This window comes from Pan troglodytes, chromosome 2 (genome assembly GCF_028858775.2).
Source record: "Pan troglodytes isolate AG18354 chromosome 2, NHGRI_mPanTro3-v2.0_pri, whole genome shotgun sequence".
NCBI classification, from domain to species: Eukaryota; Metazoa; Chordata; class Mammalia; order Primates; family Hominidae; genus Pan; species Pan troglodytes.
The window spans coordinates 178,726,709-178,754,155 of NC_086015.1; the positions used below are offsets into that span (position 1 = coordinate 178,726,709).

Here is a 27,447-nt window from a genome sequence, read left to right on the forward strand (position 1 = left end):
TGGCTAAGCTACAGGCAATACTTAAAAGTTTAATGATCTGAACCAACCAATCAAGAAAAATCAGTAATTATGGGATCCTTCATCTGAGGATGAGAAAATCTCTTTCATTTTGATTGTATCTAGAGACTGCAGCAAGATAGGCTTTCAGAGAGTGTCGGTGTTGTAGGGAGGGGAGTTTTTAGGCTAGGCAAAGACAGTAACAAAAACGATAGAAATACAATATCATCTGTCATCTCTTGGTCAGATCTCTTACTTTTGTCAATTGGATATATAAAAGAGCTGTTGACTGACAATATTGGTTGGCTTCACATTTTTAAAACAGTTCATACATAGTTGTTAAATCTTCCCCTATACAATCATCAAATTAAGGGTCCCATTCATAGTATTTGAGAAGTGTCATCCCTCTCAAAGTGAGAATTATTCTCCACTGTGCCACTTTGTATATGACAAAGTTCACACAAGAGGGGCCGGGCACGGTGACTCACGCCTGTAATCCCAACACTTTGGGAGGCCCAGGCGGGTGGATCACAAGGTCAGGAGATCGAGACCATCCTGGCTAACACGGTGAAACCCCGTCTACACTAAAAATTCAAAAAATTAGCCAGGCATTTTGGCAGGCGCCTGTAGTCCCAGCTACTCAGGAGGCTGAGGCAGGAGAATGGCGTGAACCTGGGAGGCGGAGTTTGCTGTGAACCTGGGAGGTGGAGCTTGCAGTGAGCCGAGATCACGCCACTGCACTCCAGACTGGGCAGCAGAGCGAGACTCTGTCTCAAAAAAAAAAAAAAAAAAAAAAAAAAAAAAGGGAATTATTTTTCTAGGTTATCCCCTAGTGTATTCTGTTTGTGATAAATGTAGAAATTTAATGTCAATGTATCATTATTTTATTGATTTATATTATCTAATTTCTTGGCTTAAACCTATGTGTATATATAAAATATGTAAGTATGTAAAGCCATGTAAAATATATAAAACTATGTACATATTGTGTATTATATATACTATAATGGGAATAACTATTTATAACCAAATGTCTAAGTAAGCATCAAAATGATAATAAAGAAAATATTTGTTAAGTAGTGATATGCAGTCCATTGGGAATACAGTGAGATAAAATGTTGCTGTTCCTTTATTAGAGGTGTCTAAAAGAACAGTGTATTCACTAATAAATGATGTCTTCATATTTGCTTTTTTCTTCTCCTTTCCAGAAGGCCTCTAGTGAAAAAAGAAAATAGAGTATTAAATTTTGCATGGAAATTTTTAGTAGTTTGCAAATGACTAGGGGCAATTCTGCCTATTAAACTATTTTATTCCCACTACTGCTATTTTAAGATGTTGAACATCCAGTTTATGTTGAAATATACAGCTATACTTTTACATTACCAAGATTTACCATATTATGTAGTTGTCAAAATCTGAATGTTTCTTTTTTATAAGATATTAAAGAAACGTCCTATTAATATGTGTGCTCTTGTCACATAGTCTTACAGTGCTATGTTGGAAGCTGAATATTTAATAAAAGCATAACAAGATGTGAAGCATGTATTAAACAATATAATAAAATTTCCTGTTTGCTTCTGTTGTATTTTTATATCATTTTATTGATTTAGAAATATACTGATGAATGTAATGCATTATAACATTTTTCACAGGTGGAGATTCAAGTATATACCTATGATATGCCATAAATTCCTGGAATTAATTGCTTAATTCAATAGAGGATAGGGAAGAAGTTTAATATAATCTCATTTAATTTTAAGTGATTATATTTTAAGAGATACTTCTGGTGACAAATAGGTTATTTTTATATATTTTATCATTTTTATTTTATCAACTAAATCAAATGCCATAAAATTGAATTTACTCTTAAAGATTTAGATTTACCCTTTACTTTTTTGCCTTTCAGTATACTCAGTGTACAAAAAGGGATTATAGGTAGCTTGTTAAATATCCATGTTTATGCTTATAGCTCAGTGTGTATTTGCTGAGCATGATGTCAAGGTCCCAGAAAGTAAACAGAAATAACTCATCTCATATCTAAGTCAATATATCAGTTATTTCATGTAGCAGTTGTTGAATAAATATGCCTAAAACCTGAGAACAGTCTATACATTCTAGGTATCTCCTGACCATTGGGGTCTATGCCAAATGATTGAAATTAGGGTAATTTGGGTTTGGAATGTCCTAAAAGAGCAAATCATAAGGGATGAGAAGATTTTAAAGTTCCCTGAAAAAAGTTTCTCCCAAAATATTTTTAGGATGCTTTTTCTTCTCCATGAGTCCAAATCCTTCCATGTATTTTAGGATTAAGCTGTGTCTTCTCTGTGAAATCTCCTCCAACAGCTATATCCCACATGAATCTTATTTTTCTTTATATAGCTCTTGTACTTACACATTGAACTAGTTTTTTTCTTAATTAGATATTGCTTTGGACTTTTGTAAAAGTTTGACATCATGACATTTTATTTGCTTCAAAAAGCACAGCTCCTGAAAATGATTCATTTTGGGAGAAATATTAAAAAAAAAAAATTCCAGAGGCTATTCCCAGGGGTAATGGTACCTGAGTATTATAGCCACCAAATTAGATATTTTATATGATAATATAAATTTTCCATGTAGTTATTTTTAAATATATTTATTTTTTCTTTTTAAGGATGCTTATATTTAAAACATTATCAGTATTGATTAATTTATTAAATTGAGAAATATTTATAAAGCGTCTCCTATCTACCAGCCATATTATTACAAGATAGGGGCTTTTATGGAGTATGCATCCTAGTGGAAGGAGTCAGGTGATATACAGGGTGAATAAAGAAGTAAACACAACATTATCAACCGATAATGAGTACTATGTAGAAAATTTAAGCAAGGTGACATGATAGGAAGTGGCTGACTGCTTCATATTGGATGGTCAAGGAAGTCTTCTGGGAGGGGTCTTGTGGGACATTCAAATTAATAATGGAAGGAGCTGGCTAAATATAGACCAAGGAGACAAGCATTCTAAATATTGGAACCAAGTAGTCCTAAGTGGAGGATGTTAGAGGGTGAAGCAGAGTATAAGAGGAGACTTGTGAGGCAGCAATCGGGAGCCATGTCAGGATGGGATTTGTAAGCCAGGGTCATTTTTTCAGTTTTATTCTGAATGCAATGGGAAGCCCTTGGAAAGTTTAACTCAAGAGGGAGCATTGTGGCAGGATTCATATTTTTAAAAATAAGCATTATTTTTTCAAAAGCATTTTTCATACTACTTGCCTTTATAATCATTATCTTTAATAGCTACATAATATATCATGACATGTAATTTCAGCGTTTATGTTTTGGGGTATTTAGGCTATTTCTAATATTCCCTACTTATATAATATATTCAGAAAGTATAATATAATATAGGTAATGATATAGTCAGTATCTTTATGTAAATGGCTTTCTTCTTCTGGTGGGTTATATGGGGGTACCTTCTCAGAAATAGGGTCATTGGGTCAAAGGATAAGAATATCTTTTTTCAAGTACTTAATACACCCTGATAAATGATGGTACCAATATAATTTATTGTAGGGTTAACAACTTTAGAAATCATTTAAAAATCTTGTTAATTTAATAAGCAAAAATCCCATGATTACATTAGTACATATTTAACTTAAGATAAAAAATACTGCTTAAAGTGAAAAATAATAAACACAGCTGTATGAACTCTAACTTATCTCAGTTTATATGTATATATTTTACCTGTTATCAATTGCTATTTACCTTATTCTAACCTGCTATCCTGGTCTAATTAGAATACACTGTGCTGTTTTCAGATCTTGGATAGCAGCCTGAATCTTGGCAATGTAAATCTAAGAAAGACTTTTATAGATTTTTCTCAGAGTCTCAGGGATAGGATAATTTGGCATAAAGCTAGTCACTTTAGGGATAGAAGATTGCAAGTACTTTCCAAGTCTACTTTCTATGAGCCAAGACCCTATCTATTGGTGAGTCCCTAATGTTTTTGTTGTTTTTGTTTCTGTTTTGCCTTTCTTTAAGTGGTTTCATGTCAGAATGAGGGAATGATACAGTACTGTTTGGCTCCATGTATGTGAAACAGAAGCCCACACTTAATTGACAAAGTGATCACATTAGTAATTTACCTGTTCACTACAGTGCTCAATTATCAGAAAAGAATCTTCTAATTAGCAATTCTTATTGCTAAAAACTTCTGTCAGTCTTTCAAATAGCAGTGAGTACATTTATTGCATTATTTACTAACCCCTTTGCTATTGCCACAGATTTCTTATCTGTAGTCAAATGTACTGAATTTGTGTTAACGTCGTGAAGTAATTTTCAAACCCGTACACTGTACCCTTTAAGGCACTCTTTAAACAATATATTCCTTATCATTTAAACATTTCACATGGGTAAGCATTTCCTACCCAACTGTATCACAAGCTCCTTGACTATATAAAATACATATTTGTTCATAAGTTATGTTTTCTAAAGCATGTCATACTTAGCACATGTACAGTAAATAGCTGTTGATTGTGCAATGATTATAAAATATGAAAAAATATATATACACACACTACACATATATATGTATATAACATAAATATCTCTGATTATTTACTGGGATGCATATTGTCGATGACCCTGAGAGATTAAAAATGATAATTCTTAATTACTTCTTGAGAAAGGAGCACAATCTTGTCTAATTGTTACTGTCATATTTGGCTTATGGTTTCTAGGCACTAGGATTCTTAGCGGAAAATTTTACCTTCTGTTGAATGTTTGAGATTGGAACTGAATTGACTTTCCAAAATGAAAAAGCCTCTTAATTCCTCTTAATTCTCTGTTTAAACTTCCTTTAACTTTTAAGAAGCCATTTTGAAGGATTGTTGTACTGATGCAGCCAAGCCAGAGAACAGCAGACTCCAGAGCTAAGGGCATCGTCTCTGGGTAGCCAGCGACTCACTTCAGCATTTATTAATGGGATCAGCACCATACAGTATAAGGGGAGGTAGTGATAACAGCCTGTCTCTTGCTTCCTCCTTGGCACACATTCACTAAGAAAATAAGGTTCAAACAAGGGAGAAGCTTTTGAAGCAACAAGTATTTAAACAATATTTTGAAAAGTCATGAAGACGATTTAAAAAAAAACTGAAGTAGGAGTCAGGTTCTACTGGAGCCTCTACTACCTGCTGTTTATGATTATTAGCAATTTTTTATCTATCCATACCTCAGTTTCCTCATCTGTCAGATGACTATAATACCCAAATTACCTCAGAATACTATAAAAATGTAAGATTCTTTAGGTTGGAATCCCGTCTAAAGTGCAAAGCACTTGAAGAATAAGATAATATACCTTAAAAAATGGCTCTCAAGCTAATAGTTTATAAAATAGTAAAATATACACTTTTGATTTCAGATGATGGGAGTTGCACTCCAGGTGGAAAGCTAGTATAGATTTCTGTATGAAATTGTTACTGCCATTTAAAATTGACATCATTTTGCTGAATGCCAAATATATAACAAAAAAAAATCTCAGGAAAGCAGACTCGACTATGGGGAATAAAGTTATTTTTGAAAAAAGTCATTTCTCTGAAGTTTAAAAACTATCTTACAAACTTTTCTTCTATATATCTTAACTGTTTTTAGAATAGTAGCAATTCACTTGATTTCTCTAATCTCTTATCCCTTATTTATTGGCATTAACATTAATGGGGATAATTTTCAGATGGTTTTAACAGTCTCATTCTTAGAAACAGTTCAGGAAAAGTCTTACTGCTCTCTGCACAGCAGGCAGCACAAACAGAATGACAAAATGTTTATGCTGACAAAGCCTAGAAATGGGACCAAAGCTATGCCTTAATTCAGGGTTTACACCAGCTCATTGTCAGTTTTGAAAGTATTCATGGAAATGTACATAAAAGTGAACCTAAATATGTAATAAGTGTGTATGAATACATCTGTACAGACATTCTCTAAGACTAGAGAGCAAAGACTGACCTTCGATATATTTCTCAACTCAAAATCTGCTGTAAATAACTCCTATAAAATATCCTATGGAAAATACACGCTCATTATGTTTCCTTTTCACCTACCAAATTTATCTCAACATTTCTGTTCTTTTAATTTATTTTCATTTTTAATTTTTGTGGGTACATAGTAGGTGTATATATTTATGGGTTACATGAGATATTTTGATGCAAGCATGCAGTGTGTAATAATCACATCAGGGTAAATAGGATATCCATTACCTCAAGCATTTATCCTTTGTGTTAAACACAATCCAATTAAACTCTTTTAGTTATTATAAAATGTACAATTAAATTATTTTTGACTATAGTCACCCCATTGTGCTAGCAAATTCTAGGTCTTATTCATTCTTTCTAACTATTTTTTGTACCCATTTACCCTCCCCACTTTCCCCCAATCCCCAACTATCGTTCCCAGCCTCTGGTAACCATCCTTCTACTCTTTATCTCTGAGAGTTCAATTATTTTAATTTTTAGTTCCCACAAATAAGTGAGAACACATGAAGTTTGTCTTTCTGTGCCTGGCTTATTTCACATGACACAGTGACCCCCAATGTTGTTTGGTTCCCATTTCTCCACTTCCTTGCCAGCATTTGTTTTTGCCTGACTTTTGGATAACCGCCATTTTACCTAAGGTGATATGATACCACATTGTAGTTCTGAAGTGCATTTCTCTGATGATTAATGATATTGAGCACCTTTTAATGTACCTGTTTGTCATTCGCATGTCTTGTTTTGAATAATGTCTAATCAGGGCCGGGCGCGGTGGCTCACGCCTGTAATCCCAGCACTTTGGGAGGCTGAGGCGGGCAGATCACGAGGTCAGGAAATCGAGACCATCCTGGCTAACATGGTGAAACCCCGTTTCTACTAAAAATACAAAAAACTTAGCCAGGCGTGGTGGCGGGCGCCTGTAGTCCCAGCTACTTGGGAGGCTGAGGCAGGAGAATGGCGTGAACCCGGGAGGCGGAGCTTGTAGTGAGCTGAGATCACGCCACTGCACTCCAACCTGGGCAACAGAGCAAGACCCCGTCTCAAAAAAATAAAAATAAAAAAAAAAAGAAAGAAAGAAAGAAAGAAAAATGTCTAATCAGGTCTTTTGCCATTTTTAAAATCAGGTTATTAGATTTTTTTTCCCTATAGATTTGTTTGAGCTCTGTATATATTCTGGTTGTTAATCCCTTGTCAGATGGATAGTTTGTAAATATTTTCTCTCATTCTGTGGGTTGCCTCATCACTTTGTTGTTTCCTTTGCTGTGTAGAAGCTTGTTAACTTGATGTGATCTCATTTGTCCGTTTTTGCTTTGTCTGTGCTTGTGGTGTATTACTCAAGATATCTTCGCCCTGTCCAATGTCCTGGAGAGTTTCTGCAATGTTTTCTTTTAGCAGTTTCATAGTTGGAAGTCTCAGATTTAAGTTTTTAATCCATTTGAATTTGATTTTTGTATATGGTGAGAGAAAGGGGTCTAGTTTCATTCTTCTGCATATGGACATCCAGTTTTCTCAGAATCATTTATTGAAAAACACTGTCCTTTCCCCAATGTATATCCTTGACAACGTTGTTGAAAATGAGTTTACTGTATATGTATGAGTTTATCGGTGGATTCTCTATTCTGTTCCACTGATCTTTGTGTCTGTTTTTATGCCAGTACCATAATGTTTTGATTACTATAACTCTGTAGTATAATTTAAAGTTAGGTAATGTGGTTCTTCCAGTTTTGTTCTTTTTGCTTAGAATAGCTTTGGCTATTCTGGGTCTTTTGTGGCTCCATATAAATTTTAAGATTTTTTTGTTCTATTTATGTGAAGGCTGTTATTGGTATTTTGGTAGGGATTACATTAAATCTGTAGATTGCTTTGGGTAGTACGGACATTTTAACAATATTGATTTTTTTCAATATATGAACATGGAATATCTTTTATTTTTTGTTGTCCTCTTCAATTTCTTGCATCAGTGTTTTATAGTTTTCATGGTAGAGATCTTTCACTTCTTTGGTTATAATAATTCCCAGATATTAATTTTATTTGTGGCTATTGTAAGTGGAATTACTTTCTTGATTGCTTTTTCAAATTGTTTGCTGTTGGCCTATAGAAATGCTACTAATTTTTGTATGTTATTTATTGTGTAATTTTTTTTGAATTTGTTTATTAGTTCTAAAGTTTTTTGTTGTTGTTTTTGTTGTTGTTGTTTTGCTGGAGTCTTTAGGTTTTTCTAAATATATGATCATGTCATCTGCAAACAAGGATAATTTGACTTCCTCTTTTCCAATTTGGATGCCCTTTATTTTTTTCTCTTGTCCGATTGCTTTAGCTAGGACTTCCAGTACTATGTTGAAAAACAATGCTGAACATAGGCATTCTTGTCTTTTTCCACATCTCACAGGAAAGGCTTTATGTTTTTCCCCATTCAGTATGATATTATCTATGAGTCTGTCATATATGGCTTTTATTATGTTGAGGTATGTTTTTCTATACCAAGTTTTTTGACGGTTTTATCATGAAGGAATGTTGAATTTTATTAAATGCTTTTTCAGCATCAATTGAAATGCTGTACAGTTTTTGTCCTTCATCCTGTTGAAATGGTGTATCACATCGACTGATTTGCATATGTTGCACCAATCTTGTATCACTGGGGTGAACCTCACTTGGTCATGATGAATGATCTTTTTACTGTGTTGAATGTGATTTGCTAGTATTTTGTTGTGGATTATTGCAGCAATATTCATCAGTAATATTGGCTTATAGTTTCCCTTCTTTTTTTATGTGTCTTTGTCTGGTTTTGGTATCAGGGTAATATTGGCCTCATGTAATGAACTTGGAAGTATTCCTTCCTACTTCATTTTTCAGAAAAGTTTGAGTAGCATTGGTATCAGATGTTCTTTAAATGTTTGGTAGAATTCAGCAGTAAAGCCATGGAGTCCAAGGCTTTTCTTTGCGGGGACATTTTTTTATTACAGCTTTGATGTCTTTACTTGTTATTTGTCTGTTTTTGAATTTCTTCATGATTAAATCTTTGTAGGTTGTATGTGTCAAGGAATTTATTCACTTCTCATAGATTTCCCAGTTTAGTGGCGTAGTTGATCATAGTAGCTGCTAATGATCCTGTAAATTTCTGCAGTATTAGTTATAATGTCTCCTTTTTCATCTCTGATTTCATTTATGTGGATCTTCTCTCATTTTTTCTTACTTAATCTGGCTAAAGGTTTGACAATTTTTGTTTATCTTTTCAGGAAATCAACTTTTTGTTTCATTGATCTTTTTGTCTTGTTTTCATTTTAATTTCAATTTTGTTTTCAATATTGTTTTTATTTTGTTTCAATTTCATTTATTTCTGCTCTGATCTTTATTATTTCTTTCCTTCTACTAATTTTGGGTTTGCCTTGATCTTTCTTTTCTAGTTCTTTCAGATGCATCATTAAGTTGTTTAATTGTTTTTTTCTTCTTTTTTGATGTAGGCACATAGCTATAAATTTCCCTCTTAGTACTTCTTTCACTGTGTCCCCTGGTTTGTTTCAAGAAAGTTTTGTTTGCAGTGCCGCAATTTCAGCTCACTGCAACCTCCGCCTCCCGGGTTCAAGTGATTCTTCTGCCTCAGCCTCCCAAGTAGCTGGGATTACAGGCACGCGCCATCATGCCCAGCCGATTTTTGTATTTTTAGTAGAGATGGGCTTTCACCATGTTGGCCAGGATGGTCTCTATCTCTTGACCTCATGATCCACCCACCTTGGCTTCCCAAAGTGCTGGGATTACAGGTGTGAACCATTGCGTCCAGCCCATAACTGAACATTTCTAACATTATTTGAAGTGGGTTCAAAAAGGAAAGTAAGGAGAGATGACAGACTATTTGCTTACCTTATACGATTTGAATAATGTATTCTCCCAACTACTGTCTTATCTTGAAAGATGGAAAACTGTCTAAAGCCTGCTATTGGGTAAAAATTTGGTTTATAAATTTATAGCAAGTTTGAAAATTGATATAATATTATAAGTGTTATATACAGTTATTGGAGCATTGGTTCTAAGACATCCTATGGGTGCCAGAATACAAAGATACCAAAATCCCTGATATAAAATTGGATAATATTTGCATATACCCTATTCACATCCTTCCCTATACTTTAATCTCAAGGTTACTTATAATACCTAATACAACAGAAATGCCATGTAAATAGTAGTTACACTGTGTTGCTTAGGGAATAATGACAAGGAAAAAAAGTCTGTACACGTAAGTCTGTACATGTTCAGTATAGGCAGAATATTTTTTCAAATTTTTTTTTTTTTTTTTTTTTTTTTTTTTTTTGAGACGGAGTCTCGCTCTGTCACCCAGGCTGGAGTGCAGTGGCGCGATCTCGGCTCACTGCAAGCTCCGCCTCCCGGGTTCACGCCATTCTCCTGCCTCAGCCTCCCGAGTAGCTGGGACTACAGGCGCCCGCTACCACGCCCGGCTAATTTTTTGTATTTTTAGTAGAGACGGGGTTTCACCGTGTTAGCCAGGATGGTCTCGATCTCCTGACCTCGTGATCCGCCCGCCTCGGCCTCCCAAAGTGCTGGGATTACAGGCGTGAGCCACCGCGCCCGGCCCAAATATTTTTATTGAAACTAATTTTTTTTAGTGGATTTAGGTTCCAAAACCCAAAAACATAGTACCTGCTTGTTCCCTTATTTTGTAAATGTTAGATGAAATATAACAGCACATTTTGTAGACAGTACTATCAATAGATAGTATTTCACAGACATGCTATCTACAAAATATGCTGTACAAAATATGTATACTGTATGCAATATCTATAGAAGTATGTATATAGAATTGGTCCATTATATCCATGGCTTCCACTTCTGTAGATCTTATAAACATGCCAGCCCTACCAGATTAAGGCCCTACACTTATGACTTAATTTCACCTTTATCCTCCCCTCATAGACCTTATCTAAATACAGTCATTTTGGGAATTAAGGCTTTAACATATGACTTTTAGGAGGGAACACAATTCAGTCCATAGCACTTTAAGTGAAATCACACAGGGTATCTTTTTTGTGTGACTAGGTTATTTCATAGCATAATGTAGACTTCAACATTTGATGTGTTAAATTTGAAGTAATTATTTGACATCCAAGTGAGATGCCAAGGTGGCAGTGGTGGGAGGACATACTAAATAATCATTTGTGTGCTTTTTGTGTCTGTCTGCAAAATGCCAAATTCAACACAAAGTCTCAGATCAAATTAGTCTATATTTGATCTGACTCTGTATTTCACAGTGATTTCAGTTCCCAATGTGGGTGGGGAAGAGAGAATTTCCAAGATAAATTTTGAAATCTGACTTTTTTGGACTCCCAGCATGGGGTTAAACAGTCAAGGATACTGGACTTAGAAACTATGGTGGAAATGTTGGTCTTATCACTACCTGAGTGACAATAGATGATTTACTTAATCTCTCTTAGCAATGATAGCTTTAAAACTGATTGAAGGTAATTATAAAGATATTGTATATGAAACCACCTGGTGAACTGCAATAAGTATTTAGAACTACAATAAGTATTGTTAAATCTAAATGTATTTTATGTATTATGTACATATTATTATGTATATATTATATGACATATTTTTAAATGTTAGATCACTACTGTTTTGATATATTTTTACCTCTTTTGTTTTCAGTTATACCACTATTTTTGATACTATTTTTTCTTGTTTTCCAATCACAGATTTATCTTGATTCAATTTATATTTTATTTAAATATCTAATGAGTTTATATAGATTGCCACTACAATATCAATTTCTGTAATTATGTAGTGTTAGAAATTGCTCTGTAAATAAAGGAATTTTATTAAGAAAAAATATAATTTAGGAAATTAAAAAATGCTTGATAGAAAATTTCTTGATACTAAATGAACAAGTATGTAATGATTATTCTATGATTTCTCAGGAGGAGATAATCATCTTTTACTCAGCCTAAACCCAATTAAAAAAAGTCTTCTCTATTCTTATATTGTGTAAGGAATATAAAGGGAATATAATGTTGAAAAGATTTGACTTTCTAAATATGATCATTCTACATCTTAAAAGGCAGAAGAAAACACAGTTTTAAGTAGATTTGGTAGAAAGGATTGTCAAAAATATAGGAGGGGTGTGTGTGTGTGTGTATGTGTGTGTGTTGGTTATGTAGTAGTAATGATAATTTATAATAATTACAGTATGTAATAAGTGCTTTATACTAGATGAGTGCTTTTATATTTTATATAACTTGGCATTATTTAATTTATTCTCTTTAGTCTTCTAATATTATGAACATATTCCCTTTTCACATTTGGGAAATTCAAGGCTTCAAGAAGTTAAGCAACTGCCCTGTGGTCATACTGCTAAAGAGAAGCATCATTGCTTTTTAAGGGAGAATGCAAAATTGTCTATCTCATCTGCAGTCATGGCTTTGATTGCTCTTTTATGTTTATCTCAAGCACCTACTTTTCACAAGGTATTTTGTGATGTCTGTACACACTTATTGACTTCCTAGAGATGCCTAATGGGATTCACAGTTTACTTGAAAGCAGGTTTTGCCCAGCAAGAAATTAAGAAAGAATGTTTTTTAGAATTGTTATGATTCATAAAACTACCTGAGGTCAACTTCAAACTTCCTGCACTTTGGCACTCCGAGTCTAATTATTTTCAGGTCTAAGCCTCCTCTAAACTGGATGGTGTTTGTATAGTTCTAATCTTCTTTACCATTCTGTCCCAGTGGAAGAATTACATAATAAGTGGATTGATCTCCGTTTTACAAACTCTTTTAAGTATCTATTTTATTGTGCTGATCAATATAGGGGCAATAGAAAGAGAGACAAAAGAAATTCTCTGCCTTCAAAAACATGTAGGAGAGGCAGAAAAAATACAAAGGTGAACTAAGTTAAAACAGTGATATGAGTGAAAGACTCCTTGGTACAGTCCGACCAAGGTAATGGCCCTTACAACTGGAGCAAAGAAATCTAAACCTTCAAGGATTAGCACTGGGGTGTGAGCCACGGGTAGTATTTGGGTGTCCTATACACAGTGCTCCTTGAATACAATGGTGTCCGCAAAGGTCTAATGGGCTCACTCCAGCAAAGCTATCCTGAGGATAGCAGTTAGTTTGGCCCACAGTTTTAAGGTTATGTGATGATGCTGTCATCTGTCAGACTTGGACATATTACTGCTGATGGCGTTATTTCCTCTGCCCGATTTCTCACTCTCAGCATTTAACCTGCTTGAAATGGTAATGTGTGGTGATATGCCATCCACATCCTTTTGCCCTTCTGTTTGCCAAGTCTGCATTTTTCAATTTTTTTTCTCACTGTGCCCTCCTAAAATTAAACGAATTACCTCTAAAAAACCTGAGAGCACCTACCTGATTTACAGCTGCCCTCTAACCCTGGTCACAGAGAGGACAGCAAACTTTTCCCTGGTATCTAGTGAATGATGCTAATACGCAAAATAATTTGAAATGTTTCTTTGCTTCTGGTTTACTTTTTAAAAAATACGTGATTTTTTTAAAGGAATGTACTAAACTGCTTCATCTACAGAAGATTTAATTTAAATATTTCATTAAACATATTTGCAGTCTGAGAGAGTTAATATGGTTTTGAAAACCAGTTAGATTTTTCAGTTAATTTTTTTAATGCCTGGCAGCTGGAATACATCACTGACATGCTGACACCATATTATTTAAAATAGCATTGCCTGTGAGCCTAAGAGGAGCTATTTAAGACAAACCTCAAGAAGGCTGGTGAAATAATAGCTGAAGTTATGTTATGTCAGCCAGTTCCTCAGCATGGAACAGCATTGTGAGGCCAGAGTTGTTATCCTTCACTGAGACATAAAATCTATATCTTGATTCTTTTGGTCATTTAAGGTCCTATGGGAATTGTACCCAGAGGGAGTGTGCTTTTATCCAGGTGTCTGGTTTATCCAGTGTCTTGGCCAAAGGGCAAGATGGATGGGATAGTCGTATCTTTTCAACGTGGTCAAGGTTTCATTTAGATATGATCAGAGTACAGTTTTTGGAAAGGCTCTGGATTTGTCATTCTACATATAGTTTGCAATTTGCGAAGAAGTAGGTTTAGCTGCTGGAGTGACCAATATCAAACCTGCTAAAAAAGTGCCAATGTGACAAAGGAATCCATGGAGTCTTTTAATCGAATAAATTATTTTAACTTCCATTTCTTTTACATTGAAAAGGTAATTTTAGTTTGGGTGATTAATCAGCAGCTTAACAGCGCTTTTTCTATAAGTTGAGGAACTTATTCCTTGTTCCCTTAGCTAAATGGGAGGAAAAATCTTTAGGCCAGCGGTGGAGGTTGAAGAGAGCAACAATCTAAGTTAGAAACTTCTGCCTGCCATTCCATTCACTATTCTTATGTCTATAGGGGATAACAAAACTTTTAGTCTGTAAAATGAAATAAAAATAACTCATCTCATAGAATTGCATTATCATCTAATATGATGTCCATTTGTAAATGGTAGGTCCTTATATAATTGCCTCCTTGGACTGAGTGAGGTGTTCCATATTTAGCATATTTTGATAATATATTGATACTTTCCTAGAAAATGCACACACACACAAACCGTGTAAGCAAGAATGGTCCTGAATTATAATCATGAAATGGATGGTGTTTTGCTTTCCGTGTTGGCCCACCATCTTTTGACTCTTCATTCTCTCCTGGTGTCCTGCTGGTGACTTGGGTTGTCAACTTAAGTGTCCCTTACCCCAGCAGAGGCCTCATGCTGTTGTCCATTCCCAAAACCTCTGTAAGAGACCCTGTTTTTCCCTAATAAAGTGGCAGTTTCTCTTATCTGTTCTCTCCCCAGTGATATATGCATTTTTGATGGTCCCAAATCTATTTCACAACTCTAAATACCCAATTTCTCCACTGTTAGGCATTTCTTCAATTGTGAATATTTCTGAAACTGGGCCATATCTGTTACATGGTTTGTTTATTCCCTATGTCCAAACAAAAAACAAAAGCCCTCCTTTTTTTTTTTTTTTTTCTTTTTTTGAGATGGAATCTTACTCTGTCCCCCACGCTGGAGTGCAGTGGTGCAATATTGGCTCACCGCAACTTTCGCCTCCTGGGTTTAAGCGATTCTCCTACCTCAGCCTCCCGAGAAGCTGAGATTACAGGTGCATGGCACTACACCCAGCTAATTTTTGTATTTTTAGTAAAGATGGGGTTTTGCCATGTTGGCCAGGCTGGTCTTGAACCCCTGACCTCAGGTGATCCACCCACGTCGGCCTCCCAGAGTGCTGGAATTACAGGTGTGAGCCTCTGTGCCTGGCCACAAAAGCCTTTTTAAAGCTTTTTTTCATACTATATTTTACAATCAAGGGAGTCTTAGAATTGGGAACATATAACATATAATTCAGAGGGAATTTTAAAAATGTAACATTTATTTTTTGGAGAGGTGCTTCATTCACAGAAATACAAAAGTAATAAGCAAATTGACAATGGGCAGTTTTTCTTCTAAACCCATTCCTCACACCATTGTCTCTCCCCAGAGGCAAATGGCATTTGAACATATTAGAGCGTATAGACTTTTATTTTTAATGTTTGAAACACAAATGATATCTTACAGAATATCTCAGCACATTATTTTTTAGGTAGAAATGTATCTGGGAGATTGTTCATTATCAGTGTGTAAACAGATTCATTTTTCTTTCTAAAGACTGTATATTATTTCATTATATGTGTGCAATCTAACTTATTTAAATTTTGTAGAATTTGTATTAATTTTTTTCCTCAGTATGAGGCACCAGATTTCTCACATCCTTCAAGACACAGTCCATATTCAAACAAACTTGACAAGGTTTTTGGGACTAAATATAAAAGTCACTTCATGTGTCTTTTATGTATAAAGGCATTTATAATAATTTTTTCTGGGTAATATCAGTTCATCTTCATTAATTTTTTTATATCAGCATATCTTTCTTCTTTATATATTATAGAAGCTAGCTATTTGTCTGTTAAATAATTTGTAAATATTTTTCCAGGTTTTCATTCATGTTTGTTTATGGTAATTTTTGTCATACAGAAAAGTTATAATTTTATGTAGTAGGACTAATTAATCTTTTTTATCTTTTGAGTTTGTGTCATATTCAAACATGTCTTTTTCATTCTGAGGTTATTAAAATTATCTTCCATTGTTCCCACTACAATTTTATGATTTAGATTTTTACATTGTAAAGATGGATTCATCTGGAACTTACTGTGGTTTAAAATACTGTAGAGTAGGTACTATTTTATTACTTTACTGGAGGTTTTTACTTAGATGCAACAGTTTGGTTGAAATCTGAATATTTTCTAATGTTTTAAAAGAACAAACCTGTTTTTATTGTTACACAAAGTCTTAAGTGGAGAGAGAAAAAATGAAGAAATCCATCGTCTTCTATCTTGTGACTATTGGTGAGGGATCTTGAACTGGTCAGAGAAGAGGAAGAGGAAATGAAGGTCGGTTGTTGAGGGAGTAGAGAAGAAAACACCAGCTAGAAGCTGGAGTAAAAATAAGAGCAAATATTTTCATATTTCTCTATTTTTTTTTCTTAGAGATTGATCCTTAAAGCACTCATTAGTACATAATGAAATTTTAAATTTTAAATAAAAAGTATTTCAAATATAAAAGAACATTTTTCTATACCCGATAACAAGATTAAGGTGGTATAAATTAACAGAAGAAAGATGAGAATTAGAGGGTGTTTTCCAATTTGGCAATGCTACTTGTGTAGACTAGAAGATTAGCAATTTTTCACTAAAGCTGAAAATACTTTTTGTTAACATCCAGTAAGTAGGTTTTAAATCTTTGCTGAAACCCTGAGAAATTGGAGATTTTGAAAACCCCATATTATGGGTTGAATTTTTCTTTTTCTTTTCTTTTTTTTTTTTTTTTTTTGAGAGAGAGTCTTACTCTGTCACCCAGGCTGGAGTGCAGTGGCACTATCTCGGCTCACTGCAAGCTCCGCCTCCTGCATTCAAGCAATCCTCCTGCCTCTACCTCCCGAGTAGCTGGGACTACAGGCGTGTGTCATAACACCCCGCTAATTTTTGTATTTTTGGTAGAGACACAGTTTCGCCATGTTGGCAAGGCTGGTCTCGAACTCCTGGCTTCAAGTAATCTGCCTGCCTCGGCCTCCCAAAGTGCTGGGATTACAGGTGTGAGCCACTGCGCCCGGCCCCAAAAATTTCTATTTTATGATAAGATGAAATCTGGTTTTCTTCCCTTACCCAATTTAATCTTTAATAAAGGCATTGCAAGTTATATATTAATTTTTAATTTTTTTTTTTACTATTCTGGAGATATTTTGTTTATGAGAAGCTCATTAGATGTCGGCATTTAGAATAACTTCTAGTATAAAATAGTAGAAAAAGTCAGTAATCACAACCTTTTGTTTTCTTTCAAAGATTATTAGAAGACATCTGCAATGCATCATTAAATATTGGGTATTGGGTTCACATTTTGGCATAAAAATACAAGTTAAATAAATGAAGAATACATGGCACACACAGTAAATAAATATTGAAGAAAAATTATAGATGCGTAGTTTGTTACAACTAGATCTGGTGATGCAATATGATAAAAATTTAAAAAGACCCATGGAATCCTAAAAAGGACACATTTAGAAGTAGTTTATTCCCATGCATTAATGTGGTTTGTGAGCTGGATATATCAATATAGTACATAAAAAGGAGCATTGCATTTGAAGTGAAAAGTTCTGGGATTAAATCTCAATTCTATTAATTTGGGGGCCTTAATTTTCTAATTTGTAAAGCAAAGCTATTTTGCTAGGAGAGTTTCCCTGCTGTGGGCTATTTTGGCAAGCTGCTAAGCCCTATATAGACCCAGTCTCAAAAATTATGTTTCAACTGCTTCAGTTAAAATGCACAGGATTAAAAGGAAAGCAATGATATTAAACTGCAATTACCTAAGTAACATACAAATTTGCGTTTTTGTAATATATAGGCTTTTTAAAATTAACACATTAAATGAAAAAAGTCAGCAAAGTGTCTCATAACTGCAATATTTCCAAATTAGCAATAAGTTCAAGTGATATTTCAATGTTTTGGCAATAACTGAAATATGATATAAAAACATGATTTTATTTGGTTACAAAGTTACAAGTACTACTAATATTGTAACAAATGTTACTGGGTGCGTGGCCTGTTTCATAATTGAATGGAATGTTGAATTTCAGTTAGAAGCAAGTGAAAATAAAGACTTTTTTTTTTTTTTTGGTTCACCAAGTTCTCAGATCTTTAATTCTATTTGTGGATCTCAGGGTAAGAACCCTTGGGCATTAGGATCTTTAGGTTCTTTTCTCAGTTTCACGTGTAATGATTTATCCATGATCCTTCAATGTTTACATGTTCACATTGCCCAGGACCACATCTATACAGTTCTAAACTAAAAATGTTATAACAAAATTTTGTCACATTACCTCCAGCTAATCAAATAACACAATTATTCTTACTACCATTAGTTAGAAATTAAAGTTTAATTTTTCACTAGTTCTAATGAAAATTTCTTAAAACAAACATAAAGGTGACCTACCATCTAAGAGTGCCTATGTTAGTCAGAGTTCCCCAAAGAAACAGAATCAATAGGATATATCTTGCTATAGACTAAATGTTTGTGTCCCCTCAAATTCACACGTTGAAGACAAAATCCCCAATGTTGATGTTATTTGTAGGTGGGGCCTTTGGAAAGTACATAGGTCATGAGGATGGAGCCCTAGTGAATGAAATTAATGCCCTTATAAAAAGAGAGGTAGATACAAGATCTCTCTCTCTCTTTCTGCTCCTCATCACGTAAGGATACCATGGGAAAACTGGCATCTGCAAACCAGGAAGAAAGCCTTCTCTAGAACTTACCGTGATGGCACTCTGATGAACTTCCCAGACTCCAGAGCCATTATAAATACATTTCTGTTGTTTAAGCCACCTGTTACAGCATTCTCTTATAGCAGCCCAGACCAACTAATACACACACACACACACACACAGAGACACTTTATATATAAATACATTAATAACATATAATTATACAATAATATATAACTATATGAATTTTTGTGTGTGTGTGTGTATTTGTAGATATAAGGAGATTATAAGGATTTGTCTCATGTGGTTATGGTGGCTGACAAGCCCAGAGATCTGCGGTTGGAAAGATACAGAGCTAAGAGAGACAATAGTGTAGTGCTTGTCTGAATTTGAAGGTCTGAGCACCAGGAAAGCTATTAAGTTTCAGTCCAAAAGCCAACAGGCTTGAGACTCTTAAAAAGCTTATTTTTGGGGGGTTCAGAACCAAAGAAAGGAAAAGACCAATGTTCTAGTTCAAGGCAGTCAGACAGAAGGAGTTCTCCCACTCCCCTTTCTTGTGGGAAGGTCAGCCTTTTTGTTCCATTCAGGTCTTCAGCTGATGAGATGAGGGGTGTCCACATTGAGTAGGGCAATCTGCTTTACTCAGCCTGTCAATTCAATGTTAATTTAATCTAATAACACTCTCATAGACACACTCAGAATGATGTTTGACCAAATATCCGGGCATCCCATGGCCCAGCCAAGTTGACACTTAAAATTAACCATCACACTGCCCTATAGCAAGAAATCATTTTTTTAACATCATTGGTGTCATTGTAATAATTGGTACTTTACTATACTGTAAAAACCAGGAAAACCAGTGAGATAAATTATTTCTACAAAATTGAACTTACAAGACTATAACTGAAACGAAAAGAAAGTGACTTAATTTTGGCTGGGCGAGGTGGCTTACACCTGTAGTCCCAGCACTTTGGGAAGCCGAGGCGGGCGGATCACAAGGTCAGGAGATCGAGACCATGCTGGCTAACATGGTGAAACCCTGTCTCTATCAAAAATACAAAAAATTAGCCGGGCGTGGTGGCGGGCGCCTGTAGTCCCAGCTACTCGGGAGACTGAGGCAGGAGAATGGCGTGAACCCAGGGGGCAGAGCTTGCAGTGAGTCAATATCGTGCCACTGCACTCCAGCCTGGGTGACATAGTGAGACTCCATCTCAAAAAAAAAAAAAAAAAAAAAAAAAAAGTGACTTAATTTTATTATGGTGTATTGAATATGGTATTTTTATTTTGAATGTTACACTTTTCTTGCTGTTTAAGTAAATAATCAACTTAAATTTCCTGTGCATGTAGAGTAAATGCTTATGTATGCAGGAGAAAGCAGAATGTGGGGAAATAAAACATTTGAATTATTAAGTAGATTTTAAAAATACTTTTAGAAACTTGTCAATTGTCTTGGCATCACTATTTAACTAATGCAAGTATTGACTTAATTTTTTTATCTTACATGATCATTTACTATAAAGTTTTGCCTTTCAGCTTAAAACTGTACTTGCAAAGAGCATACAGATTTAGGACTGAGGTAGTGATTTCATTTCAGGTCTTCTATGGACTTGTGGGTGGAAAATTAAGCTAGTGACATAACCATGGTCCTTGCCTGAACTTGCCCCTGTTATGAACTGGAATAAAAATGCTTGTTATCAAACATTAAATATGAGGCATTTTGAACTCCTTGGATGAAATTCTTAATATGAATTTACTCAGCCTTGTAAATAAATTTTAAAAATTAATCGACCTGCACAAATTTGCTGCCAACCTCCCCTCTTCCACGGTGCTTAACTTCTAGTAAAACAAAGAAAATTAACATTTCTTCCTACTAGTCTCTCAAATATTAATGCTTATGAGGGTTGAGTAGATCAATGTCTATTACCTCACATGGATCTGTTATAATCCACTGAAGTGCTGTGAGGAAAAACTATTCACATTAGGATTGAATATAGATTTACGATCACTGCAGGTCTGTGAATTTGGCCTTAAATTCATTACATTAAAGTAATGAATAATGAAGATTTAGAGAATAGTGTTTCTATGCCAGGAATGTTTTTCTCTTAAGGGAAATCCCTAGATAAAATGACCTTGGGGAAAAAGGAAAACCCTCAAATCTGCAAACTGGGTTCCTAGCTTTTGGGTTATCTGGGCAAATTGGGTTATCTGACTTTTTAACTTTGAAGCTAGTTAGAAACAAAAGCATGAAAGGACAAAATGAACACAGGTTTGAAGGTAATGTGCTTCTTCCCCTCATCACTGGTTAAATTAGTGAGAGTGGGAAGTAAAGAATGAGGTAGACAAAGAAAGAGAGAGGAGGAGAAAAGGTTGTGTGTGGAGTGGGGATGGGGTCGGGGAATGGTGAGTTAAGTCCTCTGCAAGGCCAACAGAGAAACTCTGGGTTCAGTAGGTGAGAAACAAGCTCCAGGAGTATTCCTCAGAAAACTGTGTTGTCCCTGAAGCCTCCATCTTGGTTTGGCTTTTTTGAAGCATTTTCCCTCCCTTTGGGCTTGATGATGACATAAGGCGGCTCAAAAGTTAAGTGCTCCCAGCTATCGGTCACTCAACCCTCTTTTTCTGTATGCTATCCCCTCTCCATAAATAGTCCACATGTAGCATCAGAAATGTAGTTTAATAGATCTTAACCCTCAAAATAGAATTGTAAGATATTTCTAGAGAATGCTCACTCTGTTGCCATCTTAGTTGGTTTGCCAAAAAAAAAAAAAAAAGTTTTTATATGGCAGAGGCAGCAATATAAACCTTTAGGGAAAAAATTAGACTTTTAAATAAATAGGCAAGGCAGAGCAAACTACAGTAGGAAGAATGCAGAAGTGTTTGGGGGAGTGTAATCTTGAAAGCTGAATGCTGCCCTTTTGATTTGCCTGAACAATACAAAACATGTAAATAATTATGTACTTAAAAGAAACCATGGAAATGGAATGCAATGAAAATATTGAAGCTAAATGATAGTAGCTATAGCAAGAACAGAGAGACTAGAAGAGAACTCACAGTGGCTTCAGAAATAACAGGCTGAGGCTAAACCAGAACTGTGCTCTATGTAACTGTTAGAGCAAACAAATGTTGCAAGTAGCTGGGCCCAGTAGTCCCAGCTATTCAGGAGGCTGAGGTGGGAGGATCCCTTAAACCCAGAAGGTCAAGCTCAGCCTGGGCAACATTTAGCAACATAGTGAGACTCTATCTTGAAGAAAAAAAAAAAATTGCAAGGATTGATTGGAATAGGGTCATTTGTGCAATGTTAGAAAGGTGCATATGTAAGAAACTAACACCTTTTGTCAGAGGGCAGCTATTATATAACTAAATGTTTATATAACTAATGATGACAATGAAAATATCAAATATTAAACTTAAATGCAATGTTTATTTTTTAAAAAATAATTTTTAATAGGCACATATTGTAGAATTTGACATTGTTAATTTTTGACCATGACATTTTTCGGTTGAGAAAAAAATTTCGATCTAAGGAGCATGGCTGAGCATGGGTGGATGTTAAGAGTTAACGTATGTAAAACAAAATTAATGCCAAATCTGTATTGTCATTTATGTTGAGTAGGATGCTTTTGCTGTCTTGAAAAGACATACATGTTACTTCATTAAAGAGAAAGTAGGTCATTTAAAAATGATTTTTACTTTCATCAGTCAGGCATCTGGAGAAAGTAAAGACCAGATCTTATCATATCCTCATTAATGACATAAAATGGTGCAACAATCTGGATTTCACAAATTCAAATACCTCTGGCCCTATTCAGTAAATCTGAATGAGTAGAGCAGGCTCAATGTGAGACACTAGTGATTGATGTTAATAAATGGCTTGCCTGCCTCAGGCATTCAAATTCAACTTAAAAACAAAGAACAACAACAAAAACCTAGCTAAACAAATACCTCCAGAGGTGCTCGGGATTTATAACATGATATAAAATAGTTTGTTTTTCATGTTCTAGTGCTTAAGACTAGCTCTTCTTTGGGACTATTCAAGACCCTCTCTAAACTGTCCCAGCTTAATATAAAATCCCCAGGAGTCTTAAGCCAGAGGAATGTGTCAGAAAGTGAAAAAGGATTACCCCCACTTTCGAAAAATTCAGCTTTGAAAAGAAGGAAATTGGTGGTGGGGGGTGGGGGTCACCATAAAAAGGATTAAGTTGCTACTGATTAGACTGTGTGGTAAAAACATTCTTTTTCTATTTCCAAAGTAGTTAATCAGCCAAAATAGTTGTAAACACATTAAGCAGAAACACTGCCTTGTCTGTAAACTGAAACCCTGACTTGCTTGTAAAGGTTCATACTGGCTTTCCATTTTAATTGATGTTTAACTTTGTTGCAAAGATCTTTCCATTAGGTCTTCAAAGAAACTAGATAGTTATTAAAACATTATTATATGTTTATAACATCCAGCACTGTGGTTGAAAAAAGTTGGAATAACTTATTTTCTTAATATTACACCACATATTTTCAAGTCTTTTGATAAATATTAGCAAAAGACAAGGTGATCTGAAAAGGAAAAGTGGGGAGCTTTATTTTCTATTAAAAACAACCATCTGTAGACTAGGGAGGCACAGCTTTTAGTATAAGTGAAAGTGTATTTTCTGAAGAACAAAGGGAGGGTCTAGCTTAAATAGGGAAAACTCCCCACTCAGTTCTCAATCAGGCCCGTTTATGCAAATGAAGGATTCCAACGTGTTTAGTTCTGATTGGTCAAAATAGTAGAGTACTGATCGGGTGTTTTCTATGCCCCCAGAACTCTCTGTCGAACTTTTTTGACTGGTTGTTTTCTATGCCCCAAACGAGAACTCTGTGTCAAACTTTTCTTTCAAAGGGCTGGTGAGGGGCGGTTTCCAGCTCCAGTTTCTCTTGTGTCTGGTTACAGGAACTGTTCTGGCTCAGGGTGTAAAGCAAACGTTTGTGGAGCTGCTTTTTCCAAGAATGGAAAAAGCTTTTTCTCACTCTAGCAAGTCCACTTGCTTCTGTTTTTCAATTTCATCGTCCCTGTTAACCACAGGGACGTCTACCTCCCGTGTAAAGCTTGGGTCTGATTTTATAGTTTTATTTTATATAGATTATATTTAAAAGTATTTTTGAAATTATGTCACGCCAGAGAAGCATGAGAGGTTGAAAAGTTGATGTCTTGATTCAAAGGCAAACATAGATTGAGTACATACTTTATGCACTTGTTATGACACTTGATGTTCTTATACTTATTGCCTCATTTTCTCACAACTGTCCGGGAGATTGGTATTCTTCCACGTTTCATAGCTGATGCCATTGCATCTCAGAAATGTTCTAGATTTTTGAGAAATTTATTAAAGAAGACATTTTAATGAATATTAATTATAAAACCCTTTAGTTTGTTATTTTCGTAAAGCTGCTGTCATTTGTTTTGCATGCCAGACAACTCTTAGTTTAAGAAATAATAGCCTATATCATCTTATATTCCCCAGAGCTTGAACTTAGCTGTGTGGTTCACTATGGCCCACTGTAGTTGTTGGCATATAATTTTAAAACATCTAGGAATATGCTTTCAGGAAGAAATGAAGAAAGTTTCTTCTCTAGTTTTTTATTTTTATTTTTATTTATTTATTTGTTATTTATTGAGATGGAGCCTTGCTCTTGTTGCCCAGCCTGGAGTGCAATGGTACACTCTCGGCTCACTGCAACCTCTGCCTCCTGGGTTCAAACAAGTCTCCTGCTTCATCCTCCTGAAAAGCTGGAATTACAGGCGCCTGCCACCACGCCTGGCTAATTTTTCTATTTTTAGTAGGGACGAGCTTTCACCACGTTGGCCAGGCTGGTCTCAAACTGCTGACCTCAGGTGACCCGCCTGCCTCAGCCTCCCAAAGTGCTGGGATTACAGGGGTGAGCCACCACGCCCGGCCTCTTCTCTAGTTTTTAATAGACATTTTAAGAAGAACAGAATTATACCCTACAAAGCATTCTTTAAGTTTATGGGGAACCTTAATTAAAAAAACAAAATGCTACACCTTTTTAGAGACTCAACATTCTTTTTTAAATATCGTCAGAGTCATCAGAGTTCAAATTCAGCTTATGATAAAAAATGCTTTTGAAGCAACAACAGCAAGCAAAGCTTGAATTCTGGCCAATGCTAGTTATGCTTCAGTGAGCGTCAGAATCAAAGAGGAGAGTTACAATGCAGATTCCTGGGCTCTACCACCCATTAGGTAGGACAGTGTGGGGCCTAAGCATTTGCATTTTTAACAGTCTCCAGGGTGACATTGATGCTGCTGATCTGTGGACCATGTTTTGAGTAGCACTGATCTAGGGATGACCTGGGAAGCATAGTATGTGTTAACAATTTAAATTATGTTTTTCAGAAAAACAATTTCAACTGTACCAGAAGAGCCCAGTGCCCAGAAACCAATATCAGTTCTATACAGATACAAGGTGATGCTGATTATTTCATCAACCATCTTGGAGTTCCCATCGTGCAGTTTGCTTACGAGGACATCAAAACATTAGAGGTGATTGTTCCTAAAAAATGCAAAACACACACACACAATATAGTAGACCTGCAGAATTTGATTTTATCCTGGCTATTCAATTTTCATATCAAATAGGTCACTATAGAAAAGCGGCTTCATTTAGAGAGTTATTCTTGCTTTTTCAAAGGCTTTGTAATAGTATTTGAAAACATCAGCTCTTTTCAATAGTGTTGAATTCAATTTAAAAAGATTTATACTGTCACTCACATTTTCACACGGTGCTCTGCAACGAGAAATTTGCAGTAGTTGGATTAACATCAAAACATAATTGTAATCTTCGGTATTCACAGAAACAGATGACATGTGCAATAGATTCTCCTCTCCTTGCCCAAAGGAAAATGCACTTCATGGTCTGTATGTTAATGTGAGTCTTGTGGATTAGCTACCCAAAGTTTGTCAATAGTTTGCCTGCTTAAAAAAGATAGTACTTTTTTTGTGAAGATGGAAGCATTTTTTTCCAAAGAATATCACAAAAGCATGATTCACCTTAATTAAGTCTCTGTTCATCCATCTTTTGGACTTCAATCCTTCTAATCTTTCTCAGAATTGTGTCTCAGGAAACTGCTTCTCTGTGGATCTAAACCTGTTGGGACATTTTACCTTCATTTACAAATTATTTATGCATTATTCGGAGCTATTTGAAAGCCTCTAGAATGGCTTACTTGAGGTAATTCTTACATTAACAAAATAATGGCTGGAAAGTACGGTAAAATCTGCCTTGCTCTTCAAATATAAATGTTCCTCAGAAGGGGTGCTTAAATTATGTTTGTATAGGCTCAACTTTAGATATGCAATATCTTAATTTTTAATAGCATTGAGTAATATTTGGCTTTATGTTTCTCTGCAACCACACAGAAAATATTTTAATTCTTACTTATTATATGTCTAATTCATCTTGGTTTAGTTTTAAGCCAAGAATTTAGAGAGAATAGTATAGCCTTTGGAATGAGATGGAAGCCCTGACTCTGACACTTACTCGACAAATTATTTAACATCTTTCAAAATGATTTTACAAATGAAGTACTTTGGTATATTTAGGGAATCTACAGAGCTGTGGTGAGGATTAAATGAGACTATGCATGTAGAGGGTTTAGCTAACCTTGAGCAGATAATAAGTCCCCATTATTGCAGTTATTACTGTCTGATTGTAAGTACAACATATTAATGGGATAATTTCTAAACTTTTTAGATAGGAACACATCAGTAGAAGGGAGGAGTTTGTTAATTGTTGAGGAAAACACATTTATCAGGCTGAAGAGGTGGAATTTGATGAGGATCAGCTGGAGGATCTGAGGTGTTAATAGGGAGAAGATTTTGAAACAGGGACCAGTGAAATTCTAAGAAGAACTGTATTATCCTAAGGCTAAAGTCTATCTAACAGAACTGGCTTAGTCTGAAGGATCCAATCGTTTTCAAATTATACCCAGAATATCTAACTCCCACCATCAAAATCATTTGTATTATTTATCTCCAAAAAAGGAATTAAAATGGAGTACCCTATGCTTTATAATAAATGACCTTGTTGATATTGCTTTAGTGGAAGAATTTTAAAAATGGATTTATCCCTTACAAAATGTGAATGCTCGAGATGAAATAATTTTTTTGGACTCTCTGAGGAACAGAATAACCTTTGCTTTCTGTGTTAACCTATAATAGATGTTGGTATACAGCTATTAAGAGGAATTTTAAATATTAAAAAAAGGCCTTACCCATGATGCAAAAAATATTTATCCTGTATCAATTAGTAAAGCAGGTAAGGAAATTAGAGTTTATGAAGTCGTAGTTACAAATATATACGGAAAATAGATTGGTGGATTTGGAATTAGGAGGCCTGAAATTTTAAATCGCTTCATGTTAATGGTCCAGTTACATTGGTTTCTGGGCTTCTGCTTTTTTTAAAAAATCCGTATCTTATTAAAAACAAAATAAGAATAGGTGCAACGGTTCATGCCTGTAGTCCCAGCACTTTAGGAAGCCGAGACGGGCAGATTGCTTGAGCCCAGGAGTTTGATACCTGGGCAACACGGTGAAATCTTATTTCTATGCAATAATACAAA

General features: G+C 35.1%; 1 protein-coding gene across 9 annotated transcripts in view; it reads left to right on the forward strand.

The window, feature by feature from the left end:
• Positions 1–27,447, forward strand: part of NAALADL2 (N-acetylated alpha-linked acidic dipeptidase like 2) — a 1,368,615-nt gene that overhangs the window by 1,114,701 nt on the left and 226,467 nt on the right. For all 9 annotated transcript variants that reach the window (XM_063807338.1, XM_063807340.1, XM_063807336.1 and 6 more), the window contains one exon: positions 25,223–25,369. In XM_063807338.1, the coding sequence (XP_063663408.1) occupies positions 25,223–25,369 (147 nt within the window). The remainder of the gene's footprint in view (positions 1–25,222; positions 25,370–27,447) is intronic.